General features: G+C 48.4%; 1 protein-coding gene across 17 annotated transcripts in view; it reads left to right on the plus strand.

Moving 5' to 3' along the window:
- MYCBP2 (MYC binding protein 2) overlaps positions 1-17,644 on the plus strand; it is a 481,356-nt gene that overhangs the window by 42,860 nt on the left and 420,852 nt on the right. For all 17 annotated transcript variants that reach the window (XM_075336774.1, XM_075336775.1, XM_075336778.1 and 14 more), the window contains exon 2: positions 8,707-8,782. In XM_075336774.1, the coding sequence (XP_075192889.1) occupies positions 8,707-8,782 (76 nt within the window). The remainder of the gene's footprint in view (positions 1-8,706; positions 8,783-17,644) is intronic.

Genomic DNA, 17,644 nt, shown 5'->3' on the forward strand with positions numbered 1-17,644 from the left:
TATGGCTCACGTGTTGAACCTTGTTGTCCAGCAATTTTTAACACACTATCCCGGCCTAGATGGCCTTCTGACCAGGGCACGGAAACTGTCTGCAGTGCTCACTTCCGCCGTTCAACCGCCGCAGCTGAGCGACTTGCATCGCTCCAGAAGTCTTTCGGCCTGCCGGTTCATCGCCTGAAATGCGATGTGGCGACACGCTGGAATTCAACTCTCCACATGTTACAGCGACTGTGGCAGCACCGGCGAGCCCTGGTGCAATACGTCATGATGTATAGCCTGGGCCAACGAGATGCAGAAGTGGGGCAGATCACCCTGATGGAGTGATCTCAGATCAAGGACCTATGCACCCTTCTGCACAGTTTCGACATGGCGACGAATATGTTTAGCGCTGACAATGCCATTATCAGCATGACGATTCCAGTCATTTACATGCTGGAGCACACGCTAAACACTATTCGGAGTCAGGGGGTGGGACAACAGGAAGGGGAGGAACTACAGGAGGATTCATATGCGCAAGACACAACAACATCACCAAGGTCCAGACGTTCATCATCACCAACGCGGCAGGCATGGGACCATGGGGGACAGGGATCAACAAGGGCGCATGGTAGCAGGCGAGATGTTGAGGAAGGTGCAGGAGGACATGAAGATATGGAGGACGAACTGTCCATGGACATGGAAGACTCAGCAGATGAGGGGGACCTTGGTCAAATTTCAGTTGAAAGAGGTTGGGGGGAGATGTCAGAGGAAGGAAGAACGGGTAGCACCTCTATGCCACAAACACAGCGTGGACTTGGTCCGCATGGCTGCGCAAGACACATGAGTGCCTTCTTGTTGCACTACCTCCAACATGACCCTCGTATTGTCAAAATTAGAAGTGATGATGACTACTGGATTGCCACACTATTAGATCCCCGGGACAAGTCCAAATTTTGTGACATAATTCCACCCATAGAAAGGGACGCACGTATGCAGGAGTATCAGCAGAAGCTGTTACTCGATCTTAGCTCGGCTTTTCCACCAAACAACCGTGCAGGTGAACGGAGTGATTCTCCCAGTTGTAACTTGACAAACATGGGACGGCCTCGTCATCTTCAACAGTCTACCCGTACCAGTAGGACCGTATCTGGTGCTGGTAACAGCAATTTTATGGAATCTTTTCATAATTTTTTTAGACCCTCCTTTTGCAAGGCCACCAGAGACAACAAGTCTGACACATAGTCAACGGCTGGAGAGGATGATACAGGAGTATCTCCAAATGAACATCGATGCCATTACTTTGCAAATGGAGCCTTGCTCCTTTTGTGCTTCAAATCTAGAAAAATGTCAAGAGCTCTCCAGTTACGCCTTGAAGATTTTGTCGTGTCCAGCTGCCAGCGTTGTCTCTGAACGTGTCTTCAGTGCTGCTGGGTGTGTGCTGACAGATAAGCGCACGCGTCTGTCCAGTGACAATGTGGACAGACTGACGTTCATCAAAATGAACAAGTCATGGATCCAGAAGGAATTTACTACCCCTGTGTCATCCTGGGGAGAGTAAATGCTTGTGGATTTGGAATGTGCTTGATGCAAATCAAAACATCCTGTTTGCAACTAGGGCACAAGTGCTGCCACTGAATGGGTGGGTGTGTGTGGGGCACAATTTTTGGGAAAAAGGGAGGCTCCGCTTGGAGTAACCCTTGCTTACATTGTTTTTAAAAGGAGCCAAGATGACCAAGTCATGGTTCAGCAAAGACTTTATCTACCTACCCCGGTGTCATGCTGGGGACGGTTAATTATGGCGTATTTTTGAATGTGCTTGATGCAAATCAAAACATCCTGTTTGCAACTAGGGCACAAGTGCTGCCACTGATGGGGTGTCTGTGTGCCCAATTTTTGGAAAAAAGGTAGACTCCGCTTGGAGTAACCCTTGCTTGCTGTGTTTTTTAAAAATGATACAAGATGAACAGATCTGAAGGCAAGATGAAGGCAACATCATGTCTCCGCCTGCACTTTTCTCACAAACCTGCATTTTTCCAGGGACACCCTACTCAACACAGTCTACAGACAGCAGCCAGATCTCTGTCCCTCAGATGTGGTCAAATAAAAGGCCACTTACTGCGACCCATGACAAAGCTAAGTGGTTGACTCTATCCCTCTGTAAGCTGTTGGCTACCGAAATGCTGCCTTTACGCGTAGTGGACACAATTGATTTTACAGACCTTATGTCTGTCGCTGTGCCCCAGTACCAGATGCCCAATCACCACTGCTTCTCCAAGAAAAGCATGCCCGCGCTACACCAGCATGTCGCACACAACATCACCACTTCCTTGAGAAAATCTGTGTGCGACAGGGTGCATTTCAACACAGATACTTGGACCAGTAAGCATAGACAGGGTCATTACATGTCACTGACTGGGCACTGGCAAACTATGGTGAGAGATGGAGAAGGGTCTGCTGTACAAGTCTTGCCGTCCCCACGAGTTGTTTCAATCCTTGTTCTGTATGTAGAAGTTAATACACTGCTTCTGCCTCTTCAACCTCGTGTGGGTCCTCTACCTTGGCGCAAACCCTGTGTGGTCAGGCCACCCTTCCTTGCAACTGCGCACAAGGACTACCACACACCTCCTTACTATGCTGGCAGCAGAGCTCAATGCCATCAGGCGGTCAAAGTTTTACTTTGAAATGTATGGGAAATGTGAGTCACACCGCTATTACAGAGAATAGTAGTCAGGCAGGGTCAAAACATTAATTGAGGAACAGGAACAGAATGGGACGGCCAGGACTTAATCAGAAAACAAGCAGAGGTGAAATGCGTATCGGCCAACAAGGTACATAAACAGCAAGCAGGAAAAGTAGTCAGGTAACAAGCACACAAAATCATAAAACTGAACTGGGGGTAAAATTAACCAGAGGTTCATAGCTATGTCTGGCAGTGGTCTGCAGACAGGATGGGCATAAAAAAGGGTGTGGTGTCTTCCCATTGGTTGTAGCTGAATGATGGTATTTCATCTGTGAGATACCCACCAGCTACATTCAGCCAGAGATTCTGCATCTGTCAAGGTAATGCAGCCCAGTGGGTGAGCATAACCTGCGTCCACCTGCGCCGCTGACATCGACTACTCTCCCATCATCAGCACTATTCATGAAAGGAACACGTTGTCACCTGGCGACCGGAGTACAAATTGACGGAGCGGACTCCGTTGGTGACTTAACAGCCGTGTGCGGCAATGATGCAAACCTGGCTGCGGGCCATCCTCAGGGCAATGTGACACACGTGCCTTTTATGGCTCACGTGTTGAACCGAATTCTCCAGCAATTTTTAAAACACCATCACGGCCTACATGGCCTTGTGCAGCGGGCACGCTCGCTATATGCTCACTTCCATCGTGCGCACACAGCAGCTCAACTTTCATCACTCCGGAAGTCTTAGGGTCTGGCAGTTAAACGCTGGAAATGCGATGTTCCTACACGCAGGAATTGGAATCTGCACATGTTGCAGCGTGTGTGGCAGCACCGCAGAGCCCTGCTGAAATACGGTATGACATATAGCCTGGGATAACTTGATCCAGAGATGGTGCAGATCACGCTGCTGGAGTGGTGTCAGATCAAGGACCTATGCACCCTGCTACACAGTTTTGAAATGTCGACGAAGATGTTTAGCACTGGCAATGTCATTCTCAGCGTGACAATTCTGGTCATCTACATGATGGAGCACACTGTAATTATTATTCGGAGTCAGGTGTTGGGACAAGAGGAAGGGGAGGAAGTACAGGAGGAGTCATATGCGGAAGGGATAACAAGATCTACGAGGTCCAGATGGTCAGCGGCACCTATGCGGCAGTCATGGTGAGGGAGAGGGATTAACAAGGGCGCATAGTATCCTCAAAAAGTGTTGATGAAAGTGCAGGAGGCCATGAAGAAATGGAGGACGAACTGGCGATGGGCTTGGAAGACTCAGCAGATGAGTGAGAGCTTGCTCACATTTCGGTTGTGCGAGGTTGTGGAGAGAGGGCAGAGGAAGGAGGCACGATTCTCACCTCTCTGCCACCAACACACCAAGGACTTGGTCCTCCTGGATGCACAAGACACATGAGCGCCTTCTTGCTGCACTACCTACAACATGACCCTCGGATTGTATGAATTTGAAGTAATCCTGAATACTGGGTTGCCACACTGTTAGATCCCCGGTACAAGACAAAATTTGGCGAACTAATTCCTGCCATAGAAATGGACGCACATATACAGGAGTATCTGCAGAAGGTGGTACGCAATCTTAGATCTACTTTTCCACTAAACACCAGTGCTGCACAGAGTGAATCTCAACGCTTTGTCATGGATATGAGGAAATGGTCTTTTACTTGTCCACATCGGAGGGACCGAGGGATGGCTGCTGTGCTGAGATGGCGTTGAGTACGGTGTCCCTGCACAGTTGCACTTTTGGTCATATCCCAAAATGAGTTGAAAAAGGACAGATGCTGTTGGAAAGGGGAACAGGTGTGTTGGAAAAGGGAAAAAAGTTTTGGTCCGTGGATTTGGTGGTTAAGCAACTGTAACATTTGCTGAAGAAACAACATCTGTTACAGTGGGACTGGCAGATTTGGATAAAGTGGTATATACTATGTTACCGCTATATAACGAAAATTAATAAGAAAAGAAAGAGAAAGGTATATATCCCCATCAGCAGTCAGTGTGCACCGTGCTCCCAGTTGGAAAAGGAGAGGTTGGCAACTTGAAGGTTTGGTGGAGGATACAGAGCTGTGTGGCTATGAAACTAATAGTAGCCTGAACCGAGTTAGACGCCATTCGGATCTGGAGACTGTGAGCCCTGTTAGCGTCACAGGGTCCACATGCCCACCCAGCCCAGGAACTCCCTGTTAACAACACAGGGGCCATTGAGTACGCTGACCGTGTGCGTAGGGGCCACACCTGTGGACAGCAGGCGCATCAGCAGCAGCAGGCCTGTTAATGCCACTGGGCTGCACAAGCAGGACTGTTAGGACAGGAGCTGGTCTTAACCGTTCTGCGTTACCAACTGTGGTGGTGGCCTGCATCCACCACCCTATCCCTGCCTACCTCTGGCCTAAAGCCGCAATGGGTTCAACACATGGAGGTGTGCTCTTTCGGAGCATAATAGAAGACTGCGCACCTCCTTGTTGGCTCCAGCCCCTTTTATAACCTGGGTCCGCCCCAAACCAGGGTGAACCACAATGCACCTCCTGGAGACAAAAGTAGAGTGACACGCCATGAGTGGCATAACTAGCGTCCTATTTGGAAACGCAACTTCAATGATGACCTCATGGCTGCCATGACCCAAACACCTCACCAGTCATCGTCTGACCATCAATAATGCGGTGACAAGTCATAGGGGTGGGCCTCTGCAAGCCATTTGGGAGGACACCTGATGCCCTGTGGTCTATATGGGACCCCCACATCAGGGCCAGGGCCAAACAGTTCATTACCGGACCTAGTCTCTGATGCAGGAAGTGCCGGAGCATGCTCAGTAGCATGAAATACAGTCTCTGAAAAAAGACTATCAGCTTTAGCATGGTGTCTAGGCACAAAACAGGACTTAGACCCGGCACGGAATGCAAGCACCTGTGCAAAGAGGCTTTTCACACTTGGTGTGGGAGCATGCGCTGTATCCCGAAAAGAAGACTTAGCGTCAGGAATAGCACAGTCAGGCTGAGCATACTCACTACGCGAAACACTGTAATTATGCTGCACCTGGGGTAAATCGGCACACGCATGCGCACTAGCTGCCTCTCCACACTTAGACGTGGAGGGGAAATTGCTCTTGGAGATGCTGTCTATGAACAGAAGGAAAAGCTAAAGGAAGCCTGACTTTCTATCCCTCCGAATTATGAAATGCAGCAATGAATTCCATGAGTTTGCTATAACATTAGCGTAGCAAAATGTGCATGAGGGTGTGATGTAGAGGTGCTAGAAATAGCTTGTCACCAGTGGGGCACTAATGGAATACAACAGCCAGTTCTATGATGCCACTAAATGGCAGTATTTTGTGCTATCATTATAGGTTATTAAAAACAGAGCAGGAGGTTGTCATGCAGAGGTGCTGCACATAGATTTGCAGTAGTGTGAATTGACAAAAGTACAATAGCCACGTTTAGGATGCCACTAGCTACACTGACTGTTTGCTAGTATAATGGCTGAGTTTAAAAAAGTTAGAGTGTGCAATGCAGGCAGACGTGCTCTGCAAATGTCTTTGCACTAGTGGGACTATAGCAAAGTCCAATAGCCACGTTTAGGATGCCACTAGGTACACTGAGTGTTTGCTAGTATAATGGCTTAGTTATAATGAGTTGGAGTGTGCAGAGGACAAGAGGGTACAGTGGCAGGATTGTGGTGCTCTGGGTAGAGGAATGGAAGCCTGCCTTTCTATTCCCTCCTAATGGTGAAATGCAGGGAGGAAATCCCTGACCTTGGCTACACAGACGCTGTTGCTGTTTTCAGCACCTGTCACCTATGGCTCTCTGACCCTGCCGGTTTGAGCCCTTAAAAGGACTGCTATAAAGTGCTCTCCCTAAGCTGTCTAACGCTGTGTATGCAGCGCATACAGCTGTATCGGCTATAGGACTCAGGAGGACGGAGCTGCGACAGTGATGTCTGACACCAAAGACGCAGAAGGCAGATAATGGCGTCCTGGAAGAAAATGTCCGGTTTTATAATGCAGGGACATGTGACATGGACATCCTATCACACATGCCGTTGCTTCTTTGGCTCAAAGTCCACTTAGCTGTGTGTGTGTGTCTGTGATTGGCTGACATGCTGGCCCGCCCCACAAGACGCGCGCGCTTAGGGAAGGAAGACAAGAAAAAAAAAAAAAAAAATGGCGATCGCCATTATAGAAACAGCAGTGATCTGAAGGCGCTGTTCACGCACACTATACACTGAAATGTGATAATAGTTTGATTCACAGAGTGACTTACACTATTACAGCAGAAACCAAGCTAGGATTTAGCTGTTTTTTTGCTGCTAGAACCGTTCTCGAACGTTTCTAGAACTATCGAGCTTTTGCAAAAAGCTCGAGTTCTAGTTCGATCTAGAACATGCCCCAAAATCACTCGAGCCTAGAACTGGAGAACCACGAACCACGAACCGCGCTCAACTCTAGTGATCAGCTGATCGTTCACAATAGCCGACTGCCGGATGATCAGCTGATCGCTCACAGAAGCTGGCCGCCGGGTGATCAGCTGATCGTTCACAATAGCTGACTGCCGGATGATCAGCTGATCGCTCACAGAAGCTGGCCGCCGGGTGATCAGCTGATCGTTCACAATAGCCGGCTGCCAGGTGATCAGCTGATCGTTGGGCCTCCGAGAGAGAGCATACACCGCGAAATCAAAAGGATTCCGCTGCTCAAATAACATTACATGCTGCGTTCCTGCCGCCCGACAGTCAGTCGTTCCACGACTGATCAGTCGGGCGGCAGATGCAACGCAAGGGCATCTGTCACAATCCGCCGCTCATATAAGTCTATGGGAAACAATGGAATCTGCCAAACAGATTGCGTTGTTTATCAGAGCGGCGTATTGTGACTGATCATAAACAACGAAAATGTGGACCTAGCCTTAGGCTAATGAGCACCAGGACTATTCCCAAGGGCATTATTTCCCTCGACTAGTCCGCCCTCTTTGCATGTTAGTACGCCCCTGTGGGTGTGCTAACATACTGTTAAATGTAGTGTCACCAGCGGTGACGCGCGTTCCTGTGTTCGCTGTGACTGCACTTCCAATCTTGCACAGTAGTCCTCTCTGAAGCCAGGACACGTACACTCGGCTTCATACTGCGCATGACCAAAAGTGCCTGGCGTTCAGAAGCGCGAACACCGGTACGTGCGTCACCACTGGTGACACTGCATTGAATAGCTTGTTAGTACGCCCATGTGGGTGGGCTAACATGCTAAGAGGGTGGATAGTCGTGGGAAAGAACGCCCTTGTGACTAGTCCCTGCGCTCATTAGCAGAAGATAAAAGATCTTTAAAAATAGGTTTTCTAAAGATCGCTTTATGCTAGTGTATACAGGGAGGGGTTAGGCAGTGATTAGCAATATGCACCCAGATCTGCTCGTGGTTCTGGGTGCATATTGGACCTGACAGGTTCCCTTTTAAAGTAAATATTAAATTCTAAATTACTCAGATTTAAAAAAAAAAAATAATTGATTTCAAAACTGCTCTTACAGTTCCAGCAAAGTGGATGGGATTTATAGAGCTCATGCCCACTGTGGTTTGTTTTTCTTTCTTTCTTTCTTTCTTTCTTTCTTTGTTTTAACGCTGCGTGTCTCAAATCTGCAACTTGCCAATGTCCCTTGCAGGCACTTAGTTTACTGTGCAGATTTTTCCCATACTCTTCATTAGATGTTGAAAATATGCAGGTAAAAAACATCACCTGCGTCTTTAGTGTATTTATGCTGCAGAAACGCATCGAAAACTTATGTAATCCACAAATCCGCGATCAATAATGTTTAGTCAAAGCCAAATATCAGGAAGTATCAAAAACAAGGCGGCTTTGTTTAAAACTTGACACCTCAATAAGACAAATCCACAGCATCAAAAGATAAGAAAGAACGTATGTAAAATAATGCACATAAAAAAACCAATGACCTAATTTACATAATAGGTGCAGAAATAAAAGTCCGTGTGGGCACAGCCCGAGTATTCCAGGAATGCGTCTTCCAGGTTCGTTTACGGGTTTTCTTTCTTTGTTTTAGGAATAAGAAGATTCTAAGCAAGAAAAAACTTAAAAGGAAGCAAAAGACCAAATCAAAAGGGAAATTAAGAAGCAAGGTAAGGGTAATCTAATTGGTTACTAATTTTGCTACATTTTTCCTGTTGGCTATTGCGTTCACATATTTATAAAAATATGGATTTTAATTTTTTTTTTTATTAATGTTATAATTTATTAAAAGGTATCTATCTTGCCAGCTGTCCACACCCAGAGCAGATGGCTTTTTCTTTTTAATGATGGTTGTGTATTACTTAATTTCTGTTAAGAGGCCTGTTTGTGCCACAGACACAAGGCTACTAGCCTATTTAGTCCAGTCCCACAGGAGAGCTCCTCTAGCACAAAATACTGGAAATGTCAATGTTGGCTATGATAGGTGTCTGGACACGGTTCACTGTAGCACGCTGACTTTAGGGTTACATTCAGCAGATTGATCATGATGTCCAGGATGAACGCCGCACACCATGGAAAGTGCCTTCACTGCACATGAGAATTAAAGGGCCAAGGAGGATGAATCCCAACCTGTGCATGGTTCATTGCTTACACGGAGGGAAGAGAAGAAAACAAGTCTGAGGAGGCAGTGATCTGTAGGGAACCCTTTCTCTATGGCATTCATGCCTTTATTACTCACTTCTGCACACACCACTTAAGTGCTTGTTCAAACTTGATACTTTTTAGCTGTGTCCCCCCCCCCCCCCCCCCATATGTTACGCCATTTACAGATTGGGCTAATATTTATTTTCTATTTTGATCAGACTTTTACTAATGCAAGAATATTCTTTATTTTTTTAATATAGGGCAAAAGGAGGGCAATTTAAGTATGTGTATGTATATGTGTATGTATATGTGTATGTATATATGTATATATATATGTATGTATATATATATATGTGTATATATATATGTGTATATATATGTATATGTATATGTATATATTTCTTCAGCGCTCTATTGGGAGACCCAGACGATTGGGGTATAGCTACTGCCCTCTGGAGGCCACACAAAGCACTACATTAAAAGTGCAAGGCCCCTCCCCCTCTGGCTATACCCCCCCGTGGTATCACGGGTTCTCCAGTTTTAGCTTTGTGTGCGAAGGAGGTCAGACATTCCATGCATAGCTCCACAGATTTTAGTCAGCAGTAGCTGCTGACTGTTTCGGATGGAAGAAAAGAGGACACATATAGTGTCCCCAGCATGCTCCCTTCTCACCCCTGGATGGTGTTGTAAGGTTGAGGTACCTATTGCTGGTACAGGGCTGGAGCCTGACATGCTGTTTTCCTTCCACATCCCCTGGTAGGGCTCTGTGGAAGTGGGATCCTGCCGGCCTCTCAGCTCTGATGCCGGGCTCCATCCACAGACCCATTAGAACCTGATGGATTCGGAGCAGGAGTACGATCAGGGACAGGGCCCTGCATCTTACAGGTACTCTGTGTCCCCGGCAGGCACAGACACACTCCGGGCTGGCTGGGTGTTATAGTGCGCCGGGGACCGCAACGTGGAGTTGGTGTCCCTACAGATTACTGGGGGATTGTTTGTGTTTGGGAACGCAGCGCCGACCCCCTCTGGACCGGGCGGCGCTGCTGTGACTTGTGGTGCGCCGGGGATCCGCCGTCCGCGCTTTTACGGCGGCGGCGGTTATAACTTTAGTCCCCGGCTTTTTGGGCCTAGGACGCCGGCAGCTCCGTTTCGTTCCCGCCCCCACCCTGTCATTCAGGGTAGGGGAGAGACGCTGTTCGCAAGCAGCGACGAGGGCTGGAGCCTGATTTACATGCTCCAGCCCTCTCACTTGGCACAGAGGGAAGCAGGCTTCCCGCTCTTGGCCAGGAACGCCCAGGGCCCGCCCCCCTTCCTCTCTCGAGACGCCGGCAGCCATTACATGCATGCCTGGCTGGAGGAAGGACGCAAGGCTCTGGGAGACCTGGACTAGGGGCTATCTGGCGACCACACACCCGCTTTTTAAGCGGGCGGTAAGCGATTTTTCTGTGCTGGTCCCTCTAGTGCCTCACTGTGTATCAGTGTACTGGGTACAGATATATAGATATTGTATTTCTTGCACTGTGAGGTGCGCTTCTGGCTGCATATCCCAGATCGCTCTGTGGAAGCAGCAACATGTCATCCTCAAAACGCAAGGCGCCCAAGGCAAAAAGGGCTGTGTTTACTGCGTGTGCTGCATGTGGGGCTAATCTACCAGCAGGCTCTGATGACCCCCATTGTGTGCAATGCTCCGACCCGGTGCTGCTTCGCCAGCCGGAGTCAGGAGAGGTAGCGACCCAGGCTGAGACGCTTGTAAGTTCTGCCCCGGTGACAGGGACGGACTTTGCAGTTTTTGCAGATAATATGTCTGTATCTATGGCAAAAATCCTTGAGACCTTGCAATCTATGCATGGGGCTCAGTCTCTGGGCACGGCGAGGCCTCTGTCCTCAGGTCCCCCTTACTTGGAATGTATCCAGCCCACAGGGGGGTCCCCGGCTTCACAGGCCGAGGATTATGACTCAGATGATGGCCCCAGCCACCCTAAGCGAGCTCGCTGGGAAAGACCCTCGACGTCTTCACACTGCTCAGGGTCTCAGCGCAATCAGTCTCCCTGTGATGTGTCTGATGAGAGTGATCAGGAATCCACTCCTGGAACCCCTCTCAACCTGGATACCCCGGATGGGGATGCCATGGTAGACGACCTTATCTCAGCCATCAATAGGCTGTTGGATATTTCTCCCCCAGCCCCTTCAGCAGAAGAGGCGGCTGCGGAGCAGGAAAAGTTTCGTTTCCTTTATCCCAAGCGTAAATTGAGTGCTTTGTTAGATCACTCTGACTTCAGAGAATCAATCCAGAAGCACGACGCTCACCCAGAAAGGCGTTTCTCTAAACGATCTAAAGATACGCGTTTCCCTTTCCCCCCTGAGGTGGTCAAGCGCTGGACACAGTGTCCAAAGGTAGACCCCCCGATTTCCAAACTTGCAGCTAGATCCATAGTTGCAGTGGAGGATGGCGCTTCACTTAAAGATGCCAATGACAGACAGATGGACCTTTGGTTAAAATCTGTCTATGAAGCTATAGGCGCGTCGTTTGCTCCGGCATTCGCAGCCGTATGGGCACTCCAGGCTATTTCAGCTGGCTTAGCAAAAGTGGATGCTATCATGCATCCAGCAGTGCCGCAAGTGGCGCACCTTACCACGCAGATGTCGGCGTTTGCGTCTTACGCTATCAATGCGGTCCTAGAATCTACCAGTCGCACCTCAATGGCGTCCGCCAATTCGGTAGTTTTGCGCAGAGCCTTGTGGTTAAAGGACTGGAAAGCAGATGCTGGTTCCAAAAAATGTTTAACCAGTTTGCCTTTGTCTAGAGAGAGACTGTTTGGCGAGCCATTGGCTGACATCATTAAGCAGTCCAAGGGTAAAGACTCCTCTTTACCACAACCCAGAACACCCAAACCTCAGCAGAAAAAGTGGCAGCAGAGGTTTCAGTCCTTTCGAGGTTCGGGCAAGACACCATTTACCTCGTCCAAAGGGACTCAGAGGACGCAAAGAAACTCAGATTCGTGGCGGACTCACACACGCCCCAAGAAAGCAAATGGAGGTACCGCTTCCAAAGCGGCTACCTCATGACTTCCAGCCCCCCCCCTCCGCATCGCCGGTCGGGGGCAGGCTCTCCCGCTTTTCCGGCATTTGGATGTCACAGGTCAAAGACCGGTGGGTGACGGACATTTTGTCTCGCGGGTACAGAATCGAGTTCAATTCTCGTCCTCCAGCTCGGTTCTTCAGAACCTCCCCACGTCCAGACCGAGCAGATGCTCTGCTGCAGGCGGTGGATTCCCTAAAAGCGGAAGGAGTGGTTATCCCAGTCCCTCCTCAGGAACAAGGGCAAGGGTTTTACTCCAATCTCTTTGTGGTTCCAAAAAAGGACGGCTCGTTCCGTCCTGTTCTGGACCTAAAACGGCTCAACAAACATGTGCACGCCAGGAGGTTCCGGATGGAAACCCTCCGCTCTGTCATTGCCTCAATGTCCAGAGGAGACTTCCTTGCCTCAATAGACATCAAAGATGCTTATCTCCACGTGCCAATTGCTACAGAACATCAACGTTTTCTACGTTTTGTGATAGGAGACGACCATTTTCAGTTCGTAGCTCTTCCATTTGGTCTGGCGACAGCCCCACGGGTCTTCACCAAGGTCATGGCGGCGGTGGTAGCAGTCTTGCACTCTCAGGGACACTCGGTGATTCCTTACCTAGACGACTTATTGGTCAAAGCTCCCTCTCAGGAGGCATGCCAACTCAGCCTGAATGCTACGCTGGAGACTCTACAGTCTTTCGGATGGATCATCAACTTTCCAAAGTCGATCCTATCACCGACTCAGTCACTAACGTATCTTGGCATGGAGTTTCATACTCTAGCAGCGATAGTGAAGCTTCCGCTGGACAAGCAGCGGTCACTACAGACAGGGGTGCAATCTCTCCTGCAGGGCCAGTTGCATCCCTTGCGGCGCCTCATGCATTTCCTAGGGAAGATGGTGGCAGCCATGGAAGCAGTTCCCTTTGCGCAGTTTCATCTGCGCCCACTTCAATGGGACATTCTCCGCCAATGGGACGGGAAGTCAACGTCCCTGGACAGGAAAGTCTCGCTTTCCCAGACGGCCAAAGACTCTCTACAATGGTGGCTCCTTCCCACATCATTGTCTCAGGGAAGATCCTTCCTGCCTCCATCCTGGGCAGTAGTCACGACAGATGCGAGTCTGTCAGGGTGGGGAGCAGTATTTCTCCACCACAGGGCTCAGGGGACGTGGACTCCGCAGGAGTCCACCCTTCAGATCAATGTTCTGGAGATCAGAGCAGTGTATCTTGCTCTACTGGCCTTCCAACAGTGGCTGGAAGGAAAGCAGATCCGAATCCAATCGGACAACTCCACAGCGGTGGCATACATCAACCACCAAGGAGGGACGCGCAGTCGGCAAGCCTTCCAAGAAGTCCGGCGCATTCTAATGTGGGTGGAGGACAGAGCATCCACCATATCCGCGGTTCACATCCCAGGCGTAGAAAACTGGGAAGCAGACTTCCTCAGTCGCCAGGGCATGGACGCAGGGGAATGGTCCCTTCACCCGGACGTGTTTCAGGAAATCTGTCGCCGCTGGGGAGTGCCGGACGTCGACCTAATGGCATCCCGGCACAACAACAAGGTCCCGGCATTCATGGCGAGGTCGCGCGATCAAAGAGCTCTGGCGGCAGACGCCTTGGTTCAAGATTGGTCGCAGTTTCAGCTCCCATACGTGTTTCCGCCTCTGGCGCTCTTGCCCAGAGTGCTACGCAAGATCAGATCCGAGTGCAGCCGCGTCATACTCGTCGCTCCAGACTGGCCGAGGAGGTCGTGGTATCCGGATCTGTGGCATCTCACGATCGGTCGACCGTGGTCACTGCCAGACCGACCAGACTTACTGTCCCAAGGGCCGTTTTTCCATCAGAATTCTGCGGCCCTGAACCTGACTGTGTGGCCATTGAGTCCTGGATCCTAGCATCTGCTGGATTATCTCAGGGAGTCATTGCCACAATGAGACAAGCTAGAAAGTCGAATTCGGCTAAGATCTACCACAGAACGTGGAAGATTTTCTTGTCCTGGTGCTCTGCTCAGGGAGTGTCTCCCTGGCCATTTGCATTGCCCAAGTTTCTTTCCTTCCTGCAATCGGGGTTAGAAAAGGGCTTGTCGCTCAGCTCCCTTAAAGGGCAAGTTTCGGCACTATCCGTGTTTTTTCAGAAGCGTCTAGCACGTCTTCCTAAGGTGCGCACGTTCCTGCAGGGGGTCTGTCATATTGTGCCCCCGTACAAGCGACCGTTAGATCCATGGGATCTGAACAGGGTACTAGTTGCTCTCCAGAAGCCGCCCTTCGAGCCTCTGAAGGAAGTTTCCTTTTCTCGGCTGTCGCAGAAAGTGGCGTTTCTTGTTGCAATCACATCGCTTCGGCGAGTGTCTGAGCTGGCAGCTCTGTCATCTAAGGCTCCCTTCCTGGTGTTCCACCAGGACAAGGTTGTGCTGCGCCCCATTCCGGAGTTTCTCCCTAAGGTCGTATCCTCTTTTCATCTTAATCAGGATATTTCCTTGCCTTCTTTTTGCCCTCATCCGGTTCACCGGTATGAAAAGGCCTTACGTTTGCTAGATCTGGTGAGAGCACTCAGAATCTACATTTCCCGCACGGCGCCCATACGCCGTGCCGATGCACTTTTCGTCCTTGTCGCTGGTCCGCGCAAGGGGTTGCAGGCTTCTAAAGCCACCCTGGCTCGATGGATCAAAGAACCAATTCTAGAGGCCTACCGTTCTGCGGGGCTTCCGGTTCCTTCAGGGCTAAAAGCCCACTCCACCAGAGCCGTGGGTGCGTCCTGGGCATTACGTCACCAGGCTTCGGCTCAACAGGTGTGCCAGGCAGCTACCTGGTCCAGTCTGCACACTTTCACCAAGCATTATCAGGTGCATACCTATGCTTCGGCGGATGCCAGCTTAGGTAGAAGAGTCCTGCAGGCGGCAGTGACACCCCCGTAGGGGAGGGCTGTTTTGCAGCTCTAACATGAGGTATTTATTTACCCACCCAGGGACAGCTTTTGGACGTCCCAATCGTCTGGGTCTCCCAATAGAGCGCTGAAGAAGGGAATTTTGTTACTTACCGTAAATTCCTTTTCTTCTAGCTCTTATTGGGAGACCCAGCACCCGCCCTGTTGTCCTTCGGGATGTTTTTTTGTTGTTTGCGGGTACACATGTTGTTCATGTTGAACGGTTTTTCAGTTCTCCGATGTTATTCGGAGTTAATTTGTTTAAACCAGTTATTGGCTTCCTCCTTCTTGCTTTGGCACTAAAACTGGAGAACCCGTGATACCACGGGGGGGTATAGCCAGAGGGGGAGGGGCCTTGCACTTTTAATGTAGTGCTTTGTGTGGCCTCCAGAGGGCAGTAGCTATACCCCAATCGTCTGGGTCTCCCAATAAGAGCTAGAAGAAAAGGAATTTACGGTAAGTAACAAAATTCCCTTCATATATATATATATATATATATATATATATATAAATATATAATATATGTATATGTATGTGTGTGTGTGTATATATGTATGTATGTATGTATATGTATATATATATATATATATATATATATATATATATATATATATATGTATGTATATAGTGTATGTATATAGTGTATGTATGTGTATGTATGTGTATAATATAATTTTTTTTTTTTTTTTTACATTTTATACAATTATTTAGTCCTTTTAGGTGGATTGAACCTGCAATTATTCAATCACTTGTGCTACACACAGCAACAGTGCAGTGCATTTTATGTATAGCGAAAATCAACACCACCATGAGAAGTACCATCAGGACATGCACAGGGGTCTTAACCAGACCCTTGGCCCTTGTGGCAGCCCATCAGTGCCCCACGATCATGTCACATGTTTGCATGCATATGACACGCTGTAAATGCCGTTTTCAGATATTGACAGTGGCATTTAACAGGTTAACTGCTATGGACGGTGCTCCACTACCCTCAGCTGTAAGAGCCAGTTGATGGCTAAATATCATAGCTATCATCTCCCAGGAAAAATGCGGACCCGCGTCAGTCTGGGAGACGGCATATGACGTAGATGTCTCGTGTCAGTAAGGGGTTAAATGGCTTCCTTATTGGTAAGTAGATCAAACTTTTTCAAGGCCGATGCCATGTGAACTGAGCAGCGATTTCATGTTCAGTAGCTGAGCCTGCTTCATTCCTGGCAGCTGATTACTGTGCTAAACAGCCAACATTCCTCTATCAGCAGCAAGCCGAGCTCCACCTGCTGCTGCCCAATTCATCACTAAGTGGTTTAGGCATTTCAACTTGACATCATTGTATTAATAGCTGAAGAGCTGAATAAAACGTAGGGTGTTTTTTTTGTTAATTCCTCCTCTCCACATTAGATTGTAAAGTTTGTTATAATGTGATGCATTATAATGTGGAGCACTATGCCAGCGTCTTTGGTTACACTTTCTGCAATTCAATATCTCTTTGCAGTCACCAACAAAATGGCTCTTCCCTGTTATCCTAAACTTCATCCTCCCTTATGTTTTTGCAAGTACCCAGAAGGGGAGGAGAGCAGTGACCTCACACACGTGATAGGCCCCACCCACTTGTACTGCAGTTGTAATGTAGACTGATGGTACACTAGGTTTTTATGCCTAATTTCAGCAGCTGCTCCCCCTAGTGTTTAAAAGTGGAAAATATATAATATTTTACATTTTTCATATTTTATGCCATTAAAATAAATGTGGACAAAATATTGTTTAAATATTTATCTTTTATGTTTTCAGTTGTTGAATTTTTTTGATGCCACTTTCCCTTTAATGACAGACTTCCCTGCTCTCATTGATCTCATTGCAGAGCTGTGATGTGAGTTAGAGAGGAGTATGCTTACAAACACTTTCAGCTTTAATTCACAGGATGGTCCGTGTGGGATGAGGGGCAGTACATAAGAGCTTAGTCTCATTTCAGAAATGTATGTAGTTGCAGCTCTTTTTCCACTAGTCTCTCTGATGTATTTTCCCCACACTGACTGCAGAGAGAGAAGCTGAGAAGTGTTCGTATTTACACGTGTCTGCTGTAGTCCTGGCATTTTATAATTCTATTCAGCTCTGTATTGAGAGCGGGGCAGTCTGTCGTTACGTGTCTCATACAAGGGAAAGCCTGTTCTAAGCTATTGAGGGGCGTGGTTTTTTTTTTTTTTTTTTCCTTTTTGTATATTGCTCCCTGCTTATGATTAGTAAGTGTCATATGACGTAAGAAATACTCTTCCCCTATAGAAAAATCTCTGGTAATGCTCTCTTGGAAATAATATAATTTTATAACCTAGTGTTAGAGAAACCTCAGCATAAAGGAAAATAAAATATCACGTTCACGCTGCAAATAAAGTTGTTTTTATT

This window comes from Anomaloglossus baeobatrachus, chromosome 2, assembly GCF_048569485.1.
Source record: "Anomaloglossus baeobatrachus isolate aAnoBae1 chromosome 2, aAnoBae1.hap1, whole genome shotgun sequence".
In the NCBI taxonomy this organism is placed as follows: domain Eukaryota; kingdom Metazoa; phylum Chordata; class Amphibia; order Anura; family Aromobatidae; genus Anomaloglossus; species Anomaloglossus baeobatrachus.